Raw genomic sequence first — 22,772 nt, forward strand, 5'->3', positions numbered from 1 at the left:
CAGACTTTTATCAGTAATGCTATCACATTGACTTTGACTCTTAATAGCCATCACTGAATCCCAACCTTGGTATGCCTTCTCTCTTTTGAGTTTCTCAGTCTCTATGAAGAGGTCAGAAGCTGTTTTGATCTTCTGCACCCATGTTGTCCTGATTTCAAATGAAAGTGATCAATAACGTTAGTAATTTATATACTGCAACAGACACTTACTGTTATAAATGAGTATTTTTGCTTCACTACAGAATAATACTCTACTGAATGTTTTATAGATTTTATTTCCCTTTAGTTCAGTTCAGGGAATCTCTTCAAGTGTGTGTATGATTGTAGTTTTAAGACCCATTCACACCAAGGAGGATAACAATAAGGTTTTAACAATCTATGAAAGTAGGGAAGTCTACACCACAACTATAACGATAACAATATAGAGGAATAATATCACTGGAATCACTTTTCAGAATGATTTTTTTCCAGCTGATGAATGATAAAAAACATAGACAGCCAATCAGAATCCATCCTGCTTTAAAGAGTTTGAGCAGTGCACGCTTATAATAATCAACATTATCATTGGTGGATAGTTATCGTTATAGTTACCATTCTTGGTGTGAACGGGCATTTAGGCATTTCCCTAAGCATTCTAGTTTGAAAGTGTACCTCTCATTAATGGTGTCAGCCTTGAGTGTGTACACACGGTCAATGTGCGAGATGTGAAAAACTGGATCGTCGCTTGAAGGGTCAGAGGGCATTTTGACCAAGACCTCATTCAGAAACACTGGCTAGAATAAAACAAATCAATTTTACGAACATTACTAGTGTTTAACACAAAACAATCTAATATAGCTAAGTACAAGCTCTGAGGGACATCTAACCAATTGTGTTGCTTTACCGTTTTATAGATCTTGTACTGTGCATTTGAGTTGGGATTGAAGAGTTTGTCTGGTCCAGATGAGAACTGTTTGGAGGTGTAAGTGAGGAGCAGGAAGTCATTAAACAGGAATGCCCAGAGTTCTTTGCTGCTCTTGGTCTTATGTAGTTTGCCGCTGTGCAGCAGTTTTCGAGGGCCCAGGCAGTTTGTCAGAGAGTTAAAAACGAGGTGCTAAAACAAGGATATAACAAAAACATTTTCATAAATACCATAACACATAATAAAAGCTGTTGTTTTACACTTTAAGGTCATCATGTAGTGCAAAAAGGTCAACAGCAGGTCTCCTTCGGCGGTCTCACCTCAATGACTCCATCACAAAGCACATGGTTCTGGATCCATTCCAGCCGATCAGAGTTTTCTTTCTCCCTCACGCCCTCGTTGACCTGTGAGCACAACTCCTCTGCCTTCTCGAGAGCCTCCTGCAGGTGTGCGTGATCTGCGTGACCTGGAGGGGTGTTCTCCAGAATCTACACAAACATATTTCAGACACAACAAACAATGACTGGCTTCATTAAAAGTCATACAAACAATGCAGAATTATGCTATTACTGTATTCTCTTATCGTTCTATTTAGTTCTTATCATTCTGTAAAAATTTCCAGTTGAGGACAGCTTCTCGTACGTGCTTGATCAGCAGTGGGTAGCGTGTGATTCTCTGCATGGGTTTCAGGAGGAAGCTGGACAGTGGCATTCCTTTACAACGGTAATTACTGGCAATTTTCTACAAAGAAGAGTGAAAAAAACACAGAAGAAAGAGACGGATAAGAGCCTAATTGATGTCTTATCGCTGCTACAGTGAAGTCATCCACACTAGCCCACGAGAGAGTAGTGTTTACAGCACCATCTTGTGGACTACTGTGGAAAATGGACAACACACTGGTTTTGCTTTCAGGGAGTGACCAAAGATCAAAATTGTTTCTTGCGCAGAAGTACACAAAAGTGCCCACTAAGTGTATTAATATTGCCACTTTAATATTATTCAATGTTTAATATAGACCAGTGCTAACACTACACGTGAATGAGTGTGAACTGCAGTTTTCCTGTTATTAGAACATTTACCTTCAGGAAGAGTTTGAAGTCAGGTGACGTGTCTGTTTTCTGTTGCAGCAGGGCTGCAGCATTGAGCTGGCAGCTGCAGAAGCGAATGTAGGCCTGCATGTGAGAGAGCTCTGAGGACAGGATATCACCCACCACCTGCACCGGCATCCTCTCTCCAGCCATCTTCTTACGGACACGCAAAGCTCTGAAATATACACATATACCGTATATTACACATTGTTTGTTTGCCTATGAATCCAAGTGTACTTGAAACACGAAACTGACCTATGGCTAGCCACGCCCTCAAACGTGATGAGCCAATCACAGTGTGCAGCTAAACCAATACACTCGGACATTCTCTGCTTCAACGTCTATTGAAATGGATTGCAGTTAGTCAGTTTTCATTCGTTTTTTTCTTATCATTTTAAGTTTAAAATATTCAAACGGTGTATATGGGATATGCAACTCCGACACTAGGTTTCCAAGAGGCTGGGCGACGGTGTGTATTTTTACCCTTTCCCAAGCCAAATCTCAACCGAGATGGTGTCTGCTCTAAGTTATGTGGTAAACCACAACACCAACTAAACGTGGATAAATTAAACAAGGATGTCTACATCTGTTCTAATTTAAGTCAACAACGTATTTGAACGTTATCTTTAAAATCTCTAACGTAACGTTAGGCTAACGTTAGACTAACATTAGAAAACGTAAAAGGAGCCGTATGTAAGATTGTAGCCAAAACTGGTCCTGCAATCACTTTCAAATTACTGTAGAGCGGTGCTTCATTAACGTATCTGTAAATAATCGAGATAACAAATGTTAACAATGTTGTGCTGAATGATTGATGTAAATACTGTAGCACCAAATAGTGATGGCAACGATATAGGGTCTCTGACAGCTGCCATAGCGCCTGTCTCTGAATGTTGACTGTGAGTTAGTGGAGGGGGTGTGGCTTAGCCATAGGTCAATTGTCTATTAGTGTCCCATTTTAGTGACCTCTCCAATTGTTTAAACGTGTAGCCAACTAAAAAAAAAAAATTTTACACAAAATATTCTTTCTACTGTATTGTTGTAGTTATTTTAATGTAATAATTTTTTACTCTATATTGTAGTTATTTTTCTATGTATACTTATTTGTTATTTGAAGTATTTTTACTCAATTGTAGACATTTTTTATGTAATATGTTGTTGTATATTTGTTACTCTGTTGTTGTAACTATTTTTAATATAAAATGTTTAAGTTTTAAAATATGTGTTTTTTATTATTAAAAAAAATTAATTCAAATGTATCATTCATCTTTGTAGTATTGACTAGATGTCTGAAAACAAGGAATACAGGCATAAATAAAATAAACCAATCATAAAAATGTTTATAATGAAAAGATTAAAAAAGGTTCCACTCACATTCATATTGATAATAATTGCAATGACTTCATTGACTGATGTTAACCTGAACAAATTTGTTTAAATATTTAATTTCTTTAATTAAAACTTTTTTTCTTTCATTTGCATCCATTGGTTGCTATTTGATAGTGCACGGTAAATGGTTTCCTACAAAGCCTTTAACCATGTACTGTAAACAACATAAAGAACTGGAAAATTAATTAACCTTGGACTGCACAAAAACAAACCATGCATCCACCACATGCACTTGCAATTTCACAAACTGCCTCTGGCAGTCACTGTTGACTCACTTTAGGAGTTTGGTGCTGCACATGATCAGTTCCCGCCAGTTCACAAAGATCAGGCTCATCTCAGCCTCCGTCAGCCGCCCTGATTCTGTCATCGGCTTATAGAACACCTAAACATCCACACACACAGGAAATAATAATTACATAGCATATATGTCATACATTTTGACCATTGAAATGACTGTTGGTTTACCTCCCCTGCCAGTTCCAGGTCATCCAGGTAGGACTCCTCTGTTTGAATTAGCTCATGGATGTAGCCTTGTCTCTTTCTTTCCTCAGTGCACATAGAGTCTAAACTGACCAGATCAGCACACCCTACACACACACACACAAATGCACGCACACGCATTCATCAGTGACCACATCACTACATGTCACAATTGAAAACTTTATTTTGTGAAATTTTGCTTCATATAATTGTGAATACTTTCCATACAAAAATGCATCCAGAGCAAAGGTTACAGTATGACATTCAGAGTGAAGTCTAAAGGTCTCTAAGGTCATGACTGTTAGCTGGCTGCATAGCTGGTCAAGTATAAGGGCAACACATGTTGCTGGTCATCAGTTCTTTTAACTACTTAATTGAACACGTAAAGGCAGACTAACAATCCTGTGATCTACAAATACATGATTGTGCTGATGAACAGTACTTGCCTGTGTGAAAGGTTAGTTCACTTTTGACTAAAAGGGTTGTTCACTGGGGCCATGTAATACTTTTATTATTATTCAAATTTGTACCCTGTGGTCCATATATAATATTAGTCAAGGTTCTTGTACCCAAACATTACTGTTGTAGTTGGTGCCAAACATCATTTTCAGATACAGATACAAGAAATAGTTCTCTGGCACACTGGAATACATATTTGATAATATATCAAATATATTTAAAAATAATAATAATAATAATGAAAAAAAAAAACTTGATAATTAAAATGAAAAAGACCAAGGGCCTAAGAAAAATACATAAAAAATAAAAAGTTTTTCACATTTTTTTTTTGTTTGTTTGTTTGTTTTGTGTTTTTTTACTGTTAAGAATAGTCATAATTATCCTACATCCTCTTTATTACCTCATCAGGATTGGGCATATCAAGTTACCGAACACTGAATAGGCAAATGTGGGTATAGGTACTACTAAGTTAATGTTTTCAGGTTTTAACCATGTCAGAAATCCAAGGATTTCATAATTAGAATTCCTGTAAATGAACCTGTAAATGATGGAGATATCTGGGAAGGAAGTTTAGAGTTGTGAAATTTACAAAATATTTTTTACATAGTACAGAGAACTTTTATTTTAAAAAATATCAAGGAAAATATATGCTCAAGATACAGCCCCATTAATGTGTCACTTCTTAAAAAAAAAACTGAGAAAAGAAGTGAGTGATATCTAACATTTCCCAACTAAACAGAAAGAAAAAAGTCATAAAGCCAATGGGGTAAACCGTTTGCTATTTAAGTAAAGTTTAAACAGAAATAGTTGAAGGGGAATTGTTAAATCCTGAAGGCGTGCTTGAGGCTGCTTCCTGGACCAGAGCAGTGTTCTGATTGGCCCAGAAAAGAGAGGAGGAAGAGGAAGGAAGGGCCAGAGCTATCGTCCTACAATAAAACACAGATGAGGCATGGAAAAAAGGTGGAAGAAAGGAGATAAGGGCAGATGAGAGAATGAATAATGAAGGGATGAATGGAAAGTATATATTAGAACATGTTGATCAAAAAGAAAGAAAGAAAGAAAGAAAGAAAGAAAGAAAGAAAGAAAGAAAGAAAGAAAGAAAGAAAGAAAGAAAGAAAGAAAGAAAGAAAGAAAGAAAGAAAGAAAGAAAGAAAGAAAGAAAGAAAGAAAGAAAGAAAGAAAGAAAAAGAAAAGAAGAAAAAGGCTATGACCAAAAAAATCTCTCTTACTTTCCTTTTCTATAATCAAAATTAAAGAAAATAGTTGGGTAAATATGTTTGTGTGCGTGAACATTATCTCACTAACGGTCTTTTCAAAAGATTATTTCAAATTCAATTAATTTCGATTAATATTTTCTCTACCCTTTTCCAAAATGAACATCTCTGAACTCTGATGTGGATATAGGAACGGATAAAGTAACTCTCATAGTACTCACATTGCTGGCTGGGATCACATTCTGTGGTCATCTTCACATAGTTAGTTGGAAACAGCCCTATGACCCCTGCAACCTCTCCTTTCCACCAGTCAGGGTTGTCCTTGTTGAGTACGATGATCAGCTGACCTTTTTGGAAGCTCATCTCATCCTTACTGGCTGCTTTGTAGTCATACATTGCAATAACCTGACACACTACAGGGGGAAGGGGAGAGAGACAGAGAGAATGGATGGATGTAGCAGAATGGGACAGAGGATGGAAAACAACACACACACACAACACCACATACAAAAGCTTGTGAATGAAAGAGTATGATGACAACGTGTGTGTCTCACATGGTTGAGGTGCAGGAGTTATTTTGCCGCTGTTTGCCTCCAGTAATCTGACATTAGAAGACTGGAACCAGCCCTTTTTACGCTTCTTACCCCGTGCCTACAAACAGAAACATGTTTTTTGTTGTTGTTTTTTAAAAGCTGGTGATATTAAGCAGAACAACCAACATTGATAATAAATCAGCATATTAGAATGATTTCTGAAGGATTATGTGGCACTGAAAACTGAAATAATGATGCTAAAAATTCAGCTTTCCATCATAGAAATAAATTATATTTTAAATGATATTTGAATAAAAAAAACATTATTTTACACCGTAATAATATTTCACAATATTACACAATTCTTTCTGTATTTTTTATCAAATAAATGCAGGCTTGATGAACATAAGAGGCTTCTTTCAAAATCATTAAAAATAGAAATGTTTCCAAATTTTTGGCCAGTACTGCATATATAAATAAATAAATATTTATGTGTGTGTGTGTGTGTATATATATATACACAGCAGTAGTAGCAGTACAGCAGTAGTCGGTATATAACTGTAAAGGTACTGTATAACTATACACTTTTGGGTGTCTGGGTACACTTCTGGCTTATTTCTCTCTGGTTGTTTTGATTTTATTTTGTATTGTCTTTGTACTTTGATATTGTATTATCTATGTACAGTACATTGGGCAACTATGGTTGTATAAAATTGTGCTATATAAATGCACCAAAGAAAGAAAGAACACTATATTGCAGAATAATCAAATGATGTCCTTTGGCAAGGTGAAGTCTGATTGTGTAATATATACTAACCTGTAGTTCCCCCAGCCACCAACTGTTTGAGTTCTTATGCAGGACCACGATCAGCTGACCAGGTGTCAGACTCAATTGCTCTGGTGTTGTGGCAGCATTGGCCATAGTCACCTGAGCAATCTCTAAGGACCAATAAAGAGCACAATTTAATGATGTTTAAAATGTAAAACAGCAAGCCTTGATTTTTGCTTCTATGTTATGGTACTACTCTCTCAAATCTCACCTGGCTTTTTACTGGGAACTCCAGGATTGGTAGTCTAAAAAAAAATAATACAGTGAGTACGTCATTATGACAATACATACCAACTTAAATATCTATGAATGCTTCATTTAAAACAGCAACATTTTTTAGACATTTCTCTTCAAAATAATGTACTACTCAAATTAATATCAAATACATAACTAAAACGATAATTATTGTATTAAATAAATCAACCGTATATGGTGTCTATAAATTGATAAAATAATTAGTATTCATATGGTAAATATGAATACATAATAAATATATACACAATTATCTGAATATGCATACATCGCACTCTTTGGGTTTAACGTAGTTGGAAGGGAAGAGGCCAGATTGGTCCCCGATGCACCCTCTCCACCATTCTCCTTCCCTCTCTGTTACCAGAACAGCATCCTCCGCACAGAACGTCAGGTCACCTGACTCCGGACTCTCATAGGTGTACAGAGCCACATACTCTGATTAGGTGAAATCAAATACAAAGCTTGACAAAACCTCTGAAATGACAATTCAGTTTCATCATAATATCATATCTGAATGACCAGAGATGGTTCTATGAAAACATAAACAGACTCCACACCCTCAGGCAGACCAGAATCTGAAACGTCAATCTCGTCCACAGCAGAATATAATGGCCTAGAAGAGAGAAGAAAAAGAACATAAAAGATTTAGCTTGGCATCAAATTGCGACTACTGTATATGTATTGGTTACTAAATAAATGCAATACATTTGATTCCAAAATGACTGATAACACAAAAAATGAAGATAATAACTTACAGACATAGTACTACAAATCTAGCTGCTGAAGAAGAAACAGAGTATATGTGGAAAATGTATATTTAACTGTCTGGAACAAAAAAAGTCTGACCTGCTACATTATAATGATATAAAATGTGTCAAATGCTGTTCAACAAAATATTGGAAAATTGTAATACTTATTATTACTGATTTATCTGTGCACATCATTTTATTTATTTATTCATGTGACCATTTAATCTTTAATCTAAATGACATCCCTCACTTGCAACTATATTTCTTCTCGGCAACCTGTCACTCACATGACATCACAGCAATATCAAAAAACAAAGATTCAACAATCCAATAAATTCCTGATGGACGAAAACAAGTCCCGCCCTACACTCAGATATATCAAAATAGGGAAGAAAAAACTATTGCAATATCTGATTTATGCTGATTTTACATCAAATATACAAATAAAATAATAAATAGCCAGCTGTCTTCAAATGGATACGTCAATTATTATTTAATGGAATTATTGCATCAATTATGTTTGTGAGGTAAAGTAAGAGGTATCTCATCTCTTACTCGGTCTGTGTGTTATTGGTGGTAACCATGGAGACATATGAGCAAGGGAACCAGCCCCGGCTCTCGTTGAGCTCTCCGTACCACCAGTTCTCCTGCTTCTCTAGAACCGTGATGACGTCATCTTTAGTGAAGCCCAGGTGACTGTCAGTCTTAGCGCTCCACTCACACAGAGCGACAGCCTACAGCACAAACATGGCAATGATCAGAGTAATATTTCTCTCAATGATCAAATAAACAATGTTGTATGTGAGAGAGATGGGGTGTGTGTAAGTTCACATATGCCAACCTGAGAGTGCTGTGTGTTTGTAGACATTGGTGTGTGTGTTGGTGTTGGTCCTTCTATGTCCACCCGAGGAATTCTAGGAAAAAATTGCCATTCATTTATTTATCTAAAATATATGGATGATTTAAAAGTCAAAAGGGGGTCTCCCTCACTCGCTGCGTAGAAAGCTACAGACACTGTTTTTGACGTGATTTAACATAATCTTTTGATCGAACGGATTGCAAAAATCTGCATATAATTAGTAAAGTGAGGACTTTTATAACATGATCTAACATAATATTTGATGGTTTGACCAGTGGCCCTGCATGTAACATTAATAAATTATTAATATTTGTTTATCTACTAGGCTACAATGGCTGTTCGGTTGAAAGGATGTTTCATCTGATTTAAAAAAAAAAAAAAAAAAAAAAACATACTTCTAAAAAGATTGAAAAGTGGAGTTTTTAAGCTAAATTGCACAGCCTTGTTGGTGATAGAGCAGTTTTAGTGCCATACCCAGGGTAGTTGGTAGAGGGCGCTGTGGAGTGTGTAACTGGTGCGGCCAGTTCAATCTGACTCTCTTTACTGCATCTCTCAGCATAACTCTCTGGAAACCAGCCACGGTTACCACGGTAACTCCCATACAGCCAGCCGGTCTCCCTAACTGTTGATTCATCTACCTGTGGATCCACAGGAAGCCAAATTATATGTGTACTTGAACAAGTACATTTACAGCTGCATGAGTGAATGTTTGTTGGCATGTACCTGGATCAGACAGTCAGCCTCCAGTGTGAGCTCGTCAGAGTTGCGTGCTGTGAAGGGGTAGAGAGCTCTGTAAGTGGTGAGGGGAGTACATGTGTCTTCAGTGGTCACCACTGGCTGCAAAACTGGAAAAAAACACACATAATCGCCTTAGATTCATTCAAGAAAGTTATACATTGATCCTTATTAAAGCTTCTATTAAAGTTTTCAGAGCATTAAGTGATTTTCTCTTTGTTTTTTGTTGTTTTATTAAAACTGCAGTCCTCAGCTTTCCCTCTTTGTCGCCATCTCTGTTCGAAATCTGCAATTGCAGTCATTCGCGGAATTATCAACTTTACGTGAGTTGTACTTCAACACCCTCGACATGGCACAGCACGGATGAACACAATTTTTGAGGAGCTGTCAGTCACCCCGCGGTGTGGATACTGGCATTCAGAATCACAGATTATTCTTTTTTGGAAGTATGACCAACATTATAATTTTCACCAGAAAATGTCATCTGAACAAGTAAGAAACACCCATAAGCTGAATCGCTTATCATATCAAGCAAAACCGTGCAAATTATACTTTAATTATACCAGCATGGACACCAGCACAGAAACAGAGAGTGGCACGGGCATGGACACCGGACACGGAGATCGGCACGGACACCGCCACAGACACCGGCAGGGAAACAGAGAGTATTTATTTTCCTACTATGGAAGTCAATGGGGACCAGCAACTGTTAGGTTAGCCACATTCTTCAAAATATCTTCTTTTGTGTTCAGCACAAAAATAAATGAATACAGGTTTGGAACAACATTAGAGTGAGTAAATAAGGACAGAATTTTCCTTTTTGGGTGAACTATCCCTTTAAAGACAAACAGCAGCATGCTTACTATAGGCTACTGTCACTTTAAGACAATCACATTTTAGTGGAGTCTACTGTATAGTAACTTGGATAATTAATGGGAGGTAATTAAAGTGAATCATGAAACTGTGAGAGTAATGACACCCATTGCAATGAATAGAACGAAAACATCATATTCATGGCCAAGTGGATGAATTCTATACTCACCCACACACAGACACACACACTTAATCAAACTCACTTTTGTTCTCTGTGCTATTGTATGACATGGAGGGCTGAGTTTGCAGTGCCAGTTCATTTCTTTCTCTCTCCTCTCTCTCCTTCTCCTCCCTCTCTCTCTCTCTCTCTTCTGCCCTCCTCTTCTCCTCTTTCTCCCGTGCCTGCTCCTGGGCCTCCTTGAGTCGGGCTTGGGCCTGCCGCTGCTGTTCTTCCCTGAGTTTGGCCTCTCGCTCCTGGGCAAGCTTCTTCTTACGCTCTGCTTCCTCCTGCTCCAGACGCTCCTGCTCCAGCATCGCCTGTCTACAGGCACATGAACAAAATGTTTCAGTGAGTCTCAGCATTCATGAGTGGGTTCTACAAAGGGGGGGCATATTTGCTGAAAAATGTCACAAGAGGAGAAATGTGTGTGTGTATGTTAAATGTATGTTTGTCTGAGAGCACAATTTTACCTTGCTTCTTCCTCTTTCTTCCTCTTCCTCTCCTCCTCCTCTTTCCTGTGCCTCTGTATCTCTTTGAGTTTCTCAGATCTTACCCTCCTGAGCTGCTCTAGGACGTCCTGCTGCTGGCTCTGCCTCTGTCTCAACTCCTGCAACATTACCCACACAATCCTTTAACATTTAGTTCTTATAACAAATCATAAAATTATTTGGTATGGTTTCAAATATAGAGTATATGGTATTGCATTGTGCTCAGCTTTACTGACTGCCTAAACTAATCAACTTACCACTGTTGAGTTATAAGTGGCAAAACAAATAGTACTAGATCTGTTCCATTTTTGTTTATTTTCCTAAATATAACACTACCACTAAAAAGTTTGGGGTCAGTAAGATTTTTTTAAATTTTAGAAAGTGCTCAACAACGCTGTATTTGATCAACAATACATTAAAACAGTAATACTGTGAAATACTAATTCAAATGTTTTCTATTTGAATATATTTTAAAATGTAATTTATTCCTGTGATGGCAAAGCTGAATTTTCAGCAGCCATTACTCCAGTCTTCGGTGTCACATAATCCTTCAAAAATCATTCTGATATGCTGATTGAAACATTAAAAAAAATAGTTCTTTCAGTTTTTAAGCCCTGGTCATTAGCAACACATTTACCTAATTTTTGTTTGTCAAGTGAAATTTTGGACCCTGGCTCTAACTGTTCACACAAACGGTTTCTTTTAGAAAAAAATAAATGTTTCAAACATTAAAAACAAAAATCCCATTACTTTTAATGTTGTTTGTTAGTTTTAGGCAGTGAGTAGAAAACATTGTGAAGTGATGAAAATGGCACAGACAGACACAAAGATGTTACGAAGTCACGATGTCAGACATTAGAGCTCATTTAATTACAATATGGGTAAAGTGAGACTTCTTTAATGAGAATAATTCGAGCAAAAGGTGAAATGAATGATGAGTGTGAGTAAAGAAACGATAAATACAGGTCAACCTTTATAAGAAGGAAGAGATTGGTTAAGCAGCCCAGCAAAGAGAGAAGTCCTTGAAGCACACAGTCATCCATATCTACAAACTATGAAGACAGCCGGAGTAAAGAGGAATAGAAGAGAGAAGAGAAATACAGCAGGGGTGGGGAGGGGAGGGTGGTGGTTATTATAAAAATGGGCACAAAGAAAGGAAAAAAAGAAAGGCTTGGAGCAGAAAACATTAGACGTATACTGAACAATGCTGAGTGCTAATGCTCAGGTTTCCGATCCGACCAACCGTTGCAGGAAGTGAGTTAGTGATAGTGTGTTTTCTTTAGTGTTGTGAGCTGTGTGAATGTTAGTGTGTAAGGATGAAGTGCTCAATCCTCTGCCTTCAGGCCTGGGAGTTGAGCTATAGGTTTTAATCACAGGAACATGGAGTGAGTCCCTAGCGAGTAGTGAGTAACTAGTGAGTCTTTCATTAAGGGACATTAAGGTTTAAAATAATTTCCAAGATAGCAAATCCCCAACCACACCCACATTAGCTTTATTCAAAACACGGGACTTTAAATGTTGTCGAGGTTTATGCTGGGAATGTAAGAGAAGCCGGTGACCTTGATTTCTCTGTTGTACTGCTCCATTTGTGAGAGTTTAGCAGTGGTCTCTCTCTCCAAAACATCCAGCTGCTCCTTCAGCTTCCGACAGCTCAGATCTTTCTCGCACACACTCTGTTTCACATCATTTATTAAAGGACCTGAAAGGGGGAAAAGATAGAGAGAATGTGTCGGGTTCAAGATTGATGAAATGGACACAAGTAAAATTGATTGCTTCAGGTCTATGCGAGTTCTCACTTGAGTTGTTTTGGGTTAGGTGTAGAAGTCTGTCTGTCAGTTGCTGCTTCTCAGGACCAAAACGACTCAACTTCCTCTGAATTTCCTGTAAAAAACACACATTTATTTAGGCTAGGTCAGTAAGATTCTTTTAATGTTTTTGAAAGAAGTCTCTTATGCTCACCAACTCAGCTCAAAAATACAGAAAAAAACAGGGCTGTCAAACGATAATCGCGATTAATCGCATCCAAAATAAAACTTTGTGTTTACATAATATATGTGGGTGCACTGTGTATAATTATTTTATATATATGAATACACACACGTTTGTATCACATGTTTTCATGTATATACTGTACATAGATTTATATATCATTTATATTATATAAATATAAATATTTTATATATAAATAATATTTTTTCTTAAATATACATGCATGTGTGTGTATTTATATATATATATATATATATACACAAAATAATTATACACAGTGCACCCACATATATTATGTAAACACAAAGTTTTATTTTGGATGGGATTAATCGCGATTAATCGTTTGACAGCCCTAGTAAAAACAGTAATATTGTGAAAAGTTAAAATAATTATTTTCTATTTTAATATATTTTAAAATATAATTTATTCCTGTGACAGCAAAGCTGAATTTTCACCAGCCATTAGTCTTCAGTGTCACATGATCCTTTCTGTTCAAGAAACAGTTATTATTATTATCATCAAAACAATTGTGCTGCTTTTTCAGCATTCAAAAGAACAGCATTTCTTTGAAATAGTAATCCTTTGTACCATTTTAAATGCCTTTACTGTCACTTTTGATCAATATAATGCGTACTTCCTGAATAAAAATATTAATTTCTTAAAAAAAAATATATATATATATATATATATATATATTGTGAACAACGAGAGAACAGTTTTTCCCAGATGGACTTCCTTGCAATGCCTGTACAGTATGACCGATGTATGACAGAAAAAAAAAAAAAAAAAACACAACATACCTCAAACTGTAACTGTAGGGAGTTGATATCCATAATACTGCTTTCTCTCTTCTGATTGATCAGGTCTAGCTCGGCCGTCTGGACCTGCCTCTTACTCTTGGCGTCCCGGAGCCGATCGGAGATCTGCTTATGCTTGTTACCCTAGGAGAAGAAAAGACTGAAATGTTTTTAATCTATAATGTAATATAACCAAAAATCCCACAGAGAAGAGACAGGATGGAGAACAGGTAAATGGAATAAGAAAAAATAGAAAGAAGAAATAACAATCTGACCACTGCCTCCAGCTCCATCTCGAGACTCCTCTTCCTGTCCTTAAGTCTCTGTATGTCGCTCTGCTCTTTTTCTCTCTGTGTCTGAAGCTCCACTCGTTTACTCTTCTCCCATTCCATTCGCCTCTGTCGCTCTGCTTCCTGAGAGAGCAATAAGAGAAGGAGACTATATATGAATATTCTACATAATAACACTCCTTTTCCAAGGATGAGAATTGGGACACTGGTACAGTGTATATTAGGGTTAACTTATCACTTACTTAAATATATATGCTAATTATTTAACACAATTACCTACTTACTACTTTGCTTGTGTAATGAAATGCAGCAATAGAGAAATAGTGCATACAAGTAGACTAATTCATAAGTCATAATTGCAAGCTTTAAGATTTGTAATAATAATAATTAAATATTATAATTTTTTTATGATTTAATAACTGACTATCCAAGTTAACAATGTATTCATAAAACATGTATGCATGTGGAAAGGGCTTTTCAGTAATATTGTTTTCAGTAATAACAACCTCTGTCTGCCCTTGTGTGTTCCACTTGCCTCACGTCGCTCTAATTCTTTCAGTCTTTCTTCTTCTCTCTGTCGTTCTAGCTCTCTCTGTCTCTCTATCCTCCTCTCCTCCTCCCTCTGTCTCCTCAGCTCCATCTCCCGGGTCTCTCTCTCCTTCCGTTCTCTCTCTTCCCTCTCCTTCTGCTGCCTCCTCTCCTCCTCTCGCCTCTCCTCTTCTCTCCTTCTCTCCTCCTCTCTCTTTTGTTCCTCCAGCAGGGCCAAACGTCTTTTTTCCAGCTCTGCATTTCCTCTCTGGAAATTCTCTCTCAGTTTATCCTCCAATGACACTGAGAGAGAGAAACAGAAAGGTGAGGTAAGAAGTGTCTAATTCAACAAAATAAAAATATTTTAATATATATATATATATATATGTATATTCAAAAAAACACTATATCATGAGGTAAACATAAAGCAGCATTTTATCTCAACACAAACTCAGAAGAGACTGTTTAGTTGTTTGTTCAGCTAAATCAGCTCTATTTAGAAGGATCATTTACAATACTGCGTAGAAATAAGGACAGTGTGTGTTTGTAATGGGAGCGTGTATTTGCATAAGTGTGCTTATATTAGCACACACTACCATTTAAATATTTGGGGTCATTAAGAAAGGGTCATACTTGTTTTTTGTTTTTTTTCAGCAAGTATGCATTAAAGCGATATCAAAATGATATTTTAATAGATTAATGGGTTTAATGGATTTTAATAGATTTGTATTTCAAATCAATGCTGTTCTTATAAACTTTATATTCATTAAAGAAAAAATACATCACGGTTTCCACAAAAATATTAAGCAGCACAACTGTTTTCAACATTAATAATAAGAAATAGTTCTTGATCACAAAATTAGAATATTAAAATGATTTCTGAAGGATCGTGTGACACTGAACACTGTTACGTAATGATGCTGAAAATTTTGCTTCACCATCACAGGAATTAATTTATTTATATATTTATATGCATAAAACTGAAAAGGTTTAGAAGAGAAAATTCAGCTAAATGTCGTATTGACCTACCGGTAGTACTATAAATTTAAAGCTTATAACTTATTATTAACTTGTGAATAACTTGTGAACAATGTGAGCACCATGAAATAGATACATACATTAACATGATACTAAATGCATGTTATAATAGACCAAGTTTAAAATGCAACACAATTTTTTTATCTTTAATTACAGCATTTATATACTGTATATCAGCAATATATTGAACCCCCATAATCTGTTGATCACAATTATGTACAGTATCATGTGCAGTATATATAAGATATGGCAAATACCATAGCTCTTGCTTTTCTGTGGATTTTCTGGCTCAATCAGTTCTGTGTTAATCAGAGGAACAGGTCCGTTCAGCAGATCACATGACTTCGCTGTTCTGAAAAACAAACACACACTCACGTAATTCAACACTGTCTCCTTCATAACTTGCTCATTTCAGCGTGGGCGGGTCTGTGTGTGTCTTACCTCAGTGAAGGTGGCACAAGGTCAGGAGGTAGAGTCAGAGGTAAAGGCCGCCCAGTCTTGGCCATTTCCACCAGGTGCATTGCTAGAATAAACTCTTCTGCTCTCAACTGCCCATCACGATCTACATCAGCAAGAGTCCTGAAGATAGACATATATTCTGTACATATAGCCATGCACAAGCACACACATTTTTGATTAACCTGGAAGCATTTTAGATAATAAATTAATTAATAATTAATTAATAACACCTAACAGCAGACGTAACACTGTGGAGTGGGTGTTTAACACATCGATGAGACTAGAGCAATACAATGTGATCCAGAGTTTAATGTGTGCAAGCGATTAATGCAGGGGTCTTCATCAAGTTTCTGGCATTTTTTTATTTTTTTATCTCATATAAAAATGCATGAAACAAAAATACAGTTTAATAAAGTTTTCTTTAAACAAAACTAAAGTAAAAAGAAAAATGTTTCATTTTCCCACTTAAAGTTAAATCAAAGTGTAATGAACAAACATACAAATCTGTACATCAATAATGATCATATAAAATAAAGCCTATTTTTACGCTTAGATTTTTTTGCATTTGGATATAGTGTTTTATATGATATTTTTTATATTATATAATCAGTATTGAAATTATTGCAAATCATCCTAGTCAAACATTACATGTCTTTATTTATCTATTATTTTATATACAGTATATTATATATATTCTTTTTTTAATCAAAATCAGTATAAATGAAAGGAATTATATACATCATGCAAATAGGGGGAAGGAAGTACATGCAAATTATGTCAACAAAGCAATGTTCTTCTTGAAATGTATATTGCGAGTGCAGTATTTTGTGAACTCACCATATGGTGGCAAGCTGTGTTTGCGTGAGGTTTGATGCTGTGAGGGCATTTCTGACCTGGGGACCTTCAAAGATACACACTAAAGAGTTACTGTATATACACACACATGCTGAGATGCTTATACACTATCATATGCAAACATTGCCATTCCCTCAGCTTGGTGACATCTAAAACACACACTCACCTGACAGGTATCCGCTCATCAGCTTGTCCAGGCTGTTGAACTGCTGCCTGTATTTCAGACGGGACGATTGAGGCACCGCCCAATCAGATGCGCTCATTTTGGGGGAGTTACTCGCAAGGGAGGTGGTGGAGGAAGAGTTAGAACTGTGGGAAATTAGAATTATATTTTCTCTAGTAAATAAATGTACTTATTAATACTCCAAACATTACTGTGTATTGCACCTAATTAATACATTTATGACATCCTTGAATGTGCTAACTAATGCTAAATATAAATCATATTGATTTTCCAAATCATGCATGTGTTTAGATAATTCCTGACAGTTTTTATTTGTACAGCACTCTTTAATTCAGAAATTGCATTTGCATGTAGAATTATTTTCAAATGAGCTCCATTTATCAGCTGCTCATTAAAACTAATATAATCCTTTCATGAACCATGATAAATTAGACAATTGGTTTCCGGCTAACTGCAAGATCAGCTTTTCCTCCAGTGCTGTGAGATTCTGCTGTGACAACATCCTTTTAATCATTTATATGTCTGAGCAAGGTTTGCTGAATCCTTGTTAGGGTAGTAATTACCACTACCGGGACCATTAAAATCTAAATCTAGTCTAATTTTTTAAAATCTTTTAAAAACTTTAATTTTTTAAAGTTTTAAAATCTAATTAAAACTCATAATTATGAGCAATTCCGCAGTATTCCAACTCACTGCTGACAGTTTACGGATATTTTAATATTCTGAGATAACACTAATAATAGTATTCAAGCTGCCTTCTGCAGTTTGGCATTGGCTGGAATGATAAAAAAATAACAGGATGAGAGGGGGAGAGAGTGTGAGATATGAGTTAAATAACATGTTAGAGTGAAATTATGATTCTGATTATTCTCTACATATATTTTCACTAAAACATTTAATATTTTATTTGATATTTTATTTATGAACAATTTTTTATAAATATTTCTTAGTAATGACTTTTTTAATTTTTTTCATTGAAACTACGCCTAAAAAAGTGCATTAAAAGAATTGTGATATACAATGGTGGTCAGAATTATTTGCCCCCTTGGTAAATGTGATCAAAGATGGCTGTAAAAATAATTCTGCATTGTTAATCCTTTTGATATTTTATTTTAAAAAATTAGCAAAAATCTAACTTTTCATTGAACAGATGAAACAAAAAAAATATAGCTTTTTGGCCGCAAACACTTATTATGGATTTGGTTCATACAGGGTAAAAAAGTACCTCATGTGTAAAATGAAAAACTCTGCTGTATCTTTAATGCTGTGGGCCTAATTTTCTGCCAGAGGTCCTGGACATCCTGTTTAGATACATGGCATCATGGATTTGATCAAATAATAACAGACAGAAAATAAAAACCTGACAATCTCTGCTAGAAATCTTATAAAGGGCCATGTTTGGATCTTCCAACAGGACAGTGATCCAAAAACAAACATCAAAATCAAAACAAAAATGGGTCACTGAGCACAAAACCAAGCATCTGGAATGGCCATCCCAGTCCCCAGACATGAACCCTATAGAAAATGAGTGGGCTGATCTGAAGGATCTGGAGAGATTCTGTATTATTTGTTTACCAAGGGAGCAAGTAATTCTGACCAGTACTGTACATGATGTTGCTTAATTTTATATCACCAGGATAATCATCCCAAATATATTGTGTATATTCAATCTATTGCCCAGCCTTAGACCCAAATTCATTTTTAAACAGGCACTGAGCAGGTATTAGAGGGTTTATTACATGCTTCTGTACCACCACGTGGAGGTTGGTTGACTCTCGGAGGAACTCTAACAAGATCCAATTAAGATACAAGCAGACAGCTGTACTATCCAAGGACTCTGTCAGCAAACACACTCTTATTTACTACAAACTTCTAATACTGGTGAAACAAGCCCGGTTCTAAGAAAATCACTGTCTTTTTTTAGCTCTGACTGAAACAAACACACAGTTGCATGCAACAGATATTACACCCAATTCCAATACAAACATGGGCGTTTTCTGCGAACTTTGGGGTTCACACCTGCTAGAACCAAGGTCCAAGAGCGAGTGAGATTTACTCAAACCACTGGTGGCTGGGAATGCTGAAAAGGTAAAAAAAAATAAAATACTTTAAAACACGTGCAAACTTTGTAACTGGGTTGTAGATTATGCAGTTAATCAATGCATAAAATTTTCATAGTTTCACAAATGTTGCATGTGAATGAATTCAGGATACCTGGTACTGGTGTGAGGAGAGTTGCATTGCCGTTAGGTAAAGCTGGCACACTGAGAGAGTTGGGGATCTGTGGCAGTGGTCCTGACATCAGGGTGGGCACAGGGACCAAAGGGGTCAAGGCAGGGCCTGGGGGGATTGGCATTCGGATGGGCATCACTGACATGGCAGAGAGATTTGGCATGGAACCCATACCTAAAATAAAACAGACAGAATTTCAAGACAGAGACATTATGTGAGATAATTTCTAGAAGATTTATTGGAACCATATCTTTTACAGATACTGCATATATAGAGTACTGCATATATATAGACAATTTCATTTATTTAAACAGAATAATATATACAAGTAGTACATATGATTATAGTATTTATTAATCTTTTGAATGAGCTTTTATTTTAATATTTTCAGTTTTTCAGTTTTCGTTTAGTTTAAGTTTTAGTCATTTTGTTATGTGTTTTAGATTTTTTTAAATTTCTGATTTCTGAGATTTTATATGAAAAAATAATAATATATGTCTTCATTTCAGCATTATCCTAGTCACAACCTTTAAAAGACCCAACAAATTAACAACAAAGCAAACAAACCTCACCCGACGTTACATAACCAGCTATCAACTCATACCAAAGCGTGATGATGATGTCATAACAGGGGTAGGCGTCTGCTTCATGATGGCTGGCAGGTTGGATGGGAGGGGCTGACCCTGCAGCAGCAGTTTAATTAGTTTCATTGCAATGGAGAACTCCAATCTGTCCATCTTCCCATCCTTTCCTATATCCGCCAGTGCCCTGAAAGAAAGGAAGCAGCCATTCTCATCAAAAGTGGCTTACAGTGCACTAATTGCTATTACAATCCCAACAGAGAAACTCAGTTGGTGCATAATAACAGAGAAGCATTATTTTTGGCTCAGAATTTTGTTGTGCAAACATATTTATTTATGAACAAGAAAGTTTTAGAACAAGCAAATGCTATAAACTCAATCAAACTTTCTGTATCCTGCATCAGTAAATCTACATCCTGTTTGTGGATGGGCGACAGTGTTTACACCAGTAGACTAACCACAGACAGGAAGGAGAGGAGAGGTATGTGGCTACAATTGTCCCACACACATTCATTTCACAACACTATTATGATAAATCCAGCTCTGCCATAGAAAAGACAACTATACAGACATATATACATGTGCAGTTTATTTGTATGCACATAGATAGACAGTGGAGTCAAAAATCATACATGCTTTTCAAATTTAATATACCTTTATTTGGGAGAGAAATGGGAAGGGCAAGACAGAAAAACTGGATAACGCATATGTACATTAAGGGTGTGTGTACGTGCGTGTACTCTTACCAGATGTCTGCCAGGACTACTGTGGGAAGACCAGACTGCAGAAAGAACTTTCGTGCTTGATCTCCTAAAATGAAATAAAACATAAAATGATGTGCATTGCATAAGGGCAGAATATACCATTCAAAATATTTGTTTTTATTTGGAAGTCTTATATATGCTCAGCAAAGCTGCATTTATTTGATCGAAAATACATTAAAAACAGTAATATTGTGAAATATTACAACTTAAAAGAACTGTTTACTATTACTATATATTTTAAATGTGATCCTGTGATGGAAAACTGATTTTTAAGCAGCCATTACTCCAGTCTTTAGTGTTACATGATCTGTCAGGAATCATTCTGAAATGCTGATCTGGTGCTCAAGCACTTCTTATTAGTATACGAGTTGAAAACAGTTGTGTTGCTTAATATTTTTGTGGAAATATTTTTTCAAGAATCTGTGATGAATAGAAAGTTTAATAGTGCAGTACTCATTTTTAAATAGAATTTTTGTTTTTAAAATTATAAATAGCTCTACTGTCACTTTTAATTAATTTAATGTGTCGATGCTCAATTAAAGTACACATTTCCTTAACAAAAAAAAATAAAAAAAAATAAAAACTTTTAATTTTTTTTTTTTTTTTTTTTTTTTTTACACCAAACATTTCAGAAGTGTATGTATGTGTGTGGTCTTACCTGACAAATAGCCCAGAGTGGGAGCAAGAGAGTCAAACTGTTTGTCATGTTTTCCCCTTTCTTCTGGAGTTATAGCCCAGATAGTAAAACCACCTGTGAAAACGAGAGGGACAGAGAAAGTGAACGAGATTTTAGATAATTATGTTCTGTCTTCACAAATCTCTTCCTAGATCAGCTGTTGTTTTTCTACTTTCTGGGTCTTGAAGTTCCTGCCAGTTCTCTGTGAGATGTTGTCTGTTGCTTTGACAAGGGCTGCTTGTGTGATCCAGGCATTAGAAATATTTGTCTGACTTCAGTGAGGGAGTGAGGGAGGCTGCATATTTTGCACAATTTAAAGGGATGACTGCCCCATAAATAATTATTAAGTATTATTATTGTACACCATGATGTATTTCAGAGGCAGCAGGTGAAGATCCATCTAAAATGCCAGTGCCCACTAACACGTCTGCCACTTAACATGCTCAAAGTGGATCAATCTCAACACAGCTTTCACACAGAGAGTGCTGAAGACGAGCCTTTTATCACCTGCTGGTGTTTTTGGCACTGCTCTTAACAGGTGCAGACAAAAATGTGAAAAATACAGCTAAATATTAGCTCTGACCACATTGTTCTGCTTCAAACTGATTTCAAAAACATTGTTTTCATACCTACGTTATGCACATTTATATAAACAAAAAAGTGCATATACTAACTATGTCACAATAATTGCTAATTAAACATCTTTCTATATTAATAAATGGATTGGGAGGGACAAATGTTAACACACCCACTTACAGTATTTATTCTTTCTCAGTCTCTCTTTCTCTCTGTGGAGGACAAACAGTACTTTCAGCTCAAGTTTCCTGCATTGTCAGCAGTGCTGAGATTCAGAAAAAGGCCAACATGATTAATTAAGTGCAGGTCTGTGAACTCATGGGATGTCTTTCTTTATGGAAATTTAGAACCATTAACCAAAAGATAAAAAAGATTTGACCGTTTTAGATAAGCAGCCTTATCTTCAGGAAAATAGAACAACTTTTTATGACAAAAAAGAATCAATTAGTCCAACCTTGAACAAACTAGGTGCATTCAGAAATTTAAATTAAAAAAAGATAAATTTCTAAAGAAGTTAACCGTTCTTTCATATGTTTGAAATCACGTTTACCCACATGACTCCATTCATATCAGTAGTCTTATAAAAGCCGTTATTTAATTTTTACATGAAGCGGGTCACGGGGTGTGACAATCAATGTGTTGTTGATGGTGCACCTTGATGTGGCATTGAGCTCTGGTTAACCGGGGTGGGGGGAGGAACTGCACATATTTAAGGGGGACAAGCACGGACTAATTTAAGTGATGCACCAAACTCATGCGGGGAAGACGTCACGTGTGATAGAGTGTGTAGGTGTT

General features: G+C 36.1%; 1 protein-coding gene across 4 annotated transcripts in view; it reads right to left on the reverse strand.

The window, feature by feature from the left end:
- itsn2a (intersectin 2a) overlaps positions 1-22,772 on the reverse strand; it is a 42,564-nt gene that overhangs the window by 3,200 nt on the left and 16,592 nt on the right. The window contains exons 3-37 of one of the 4 annotated variants that reach the window (XM_039693275.2): positions 21,384-21,476; positions 20,708-20,771; positions 19,985-20,148; positions 19,363-19,554; positions 19,168-19,228; positions 17,131-17,273; positions 16,947-17,010; positions 16,092-16,229; positions 15,908-16,002; positions 14,620-14,915; positions 14,070-14,207; positions 13,798-13,938; positions 12,805-12,889; positions 12,568-12,707; positions 11,980-12,060; positions 10,991-11,127; positions 10,564-10,841; positions 9,476-9,597; positions 9,227-9,390; positions 8,735-8,807; positions 8,449-8,627; positions 7,702-7,757; positions 7,413-7,579; positions 7,104-7,137; positions 6,881-7,002; positions 6,085-6,181; positions 5,752-5,943; positions 3,843-3,964; positions 3,653-3,759; positions 1,980-2,163; positions 1,543-1,641; positions 1,221-1,388; positions 883-1,092; positions 651-772; positions 66-148 (exon numbers count right to left, since the gene is read on the reverse strand). In XM_039693275.2, the coding sequence (XP_039549209.2) occupies positions 66-148; positions 651-772; positions 883-1,092; positions 1,221-1,388; positions 1,543-1,641; positions 1,980-2,163; positions 3,653-3,759; positions 3,843-3,964; positions 5,752-5,943; positions 6,085-6,181; positions 6,881-7,002; positions 7,104-7,137; positions 7,413-7,579; positions 7,702-7,757; positions 8,449-8,627; positions 8,735-8,807; positions 9,227-9,390; positions 9,476-9,597; positions 10,564-10,841; positions 10,991-11,127; positions 11,980-12,060; positions 12,568-12,707; positions 12,805-12,889; positions 13,798-13,938; positions 14,070-14,207; positions 14,620-14,915; positions 15,908-16,002; positions 16,092-16,229; positions 16,947-17,010; positions 17,131-17,273; positions 19,168-19,228; positions 19,363-19,554; positions 19,985-20,148; positions 20,708-20,771; positions 21,384-21,476 (4,611 nt within the window). Of the gene's footprint in view, positions 1-65; positions 149-650; positions 773-882; positions 1,093-1,220; positions 1,389-1,542; positions 1,642-1,979; positions 2,164-3,652; positions 3,760-3,842; positions 3,965-5,751; positions 6,182-6,880; positions 7,003-7,103; positions 7,138-7,412; positions 7,580-7,701; positions 7,758-8,448; positions 8,628-8,734; positions 8,808-9,226; positions 9,391-9,475; positions 9,598-10,563; positions 10,842-10,990; positions 11,128-11,979; positions 12,061-12,567; positions 12,708-12,804; positions 12,890-13,797; positions 13,939-14,069; positions 14,208-14,619; positions 14,916-15,907; positions 16,003-16,091; positions 16,230-16,946; positions 17,011-17,130; positions 17,274-19,167; positions 19,229-19,362; positions 19,555-19,984; positions 20,149-20,707; positions 20,772-21,383; positions 21,477-22,772 lie in introns of all 4 variants that reach the window. The other 3 variants (XM_089118591.1, XM_039693276.2, XM_089118592.1) reach the window with 3 other exon arrangements.

This window comes from Pimephales promelas, chromosome 13 (assembly GCF_988280905.1).
Source record: "Pimephales promelas chromosome 13, fPimPro1.hap1.1, whole genome shotgun sequence".
NCBI lineage: Eukaryota > Metazoa > Chordata > Actinopteri > Cypriniformes > Leuciscidae > Pimephales > Pimephales promelas.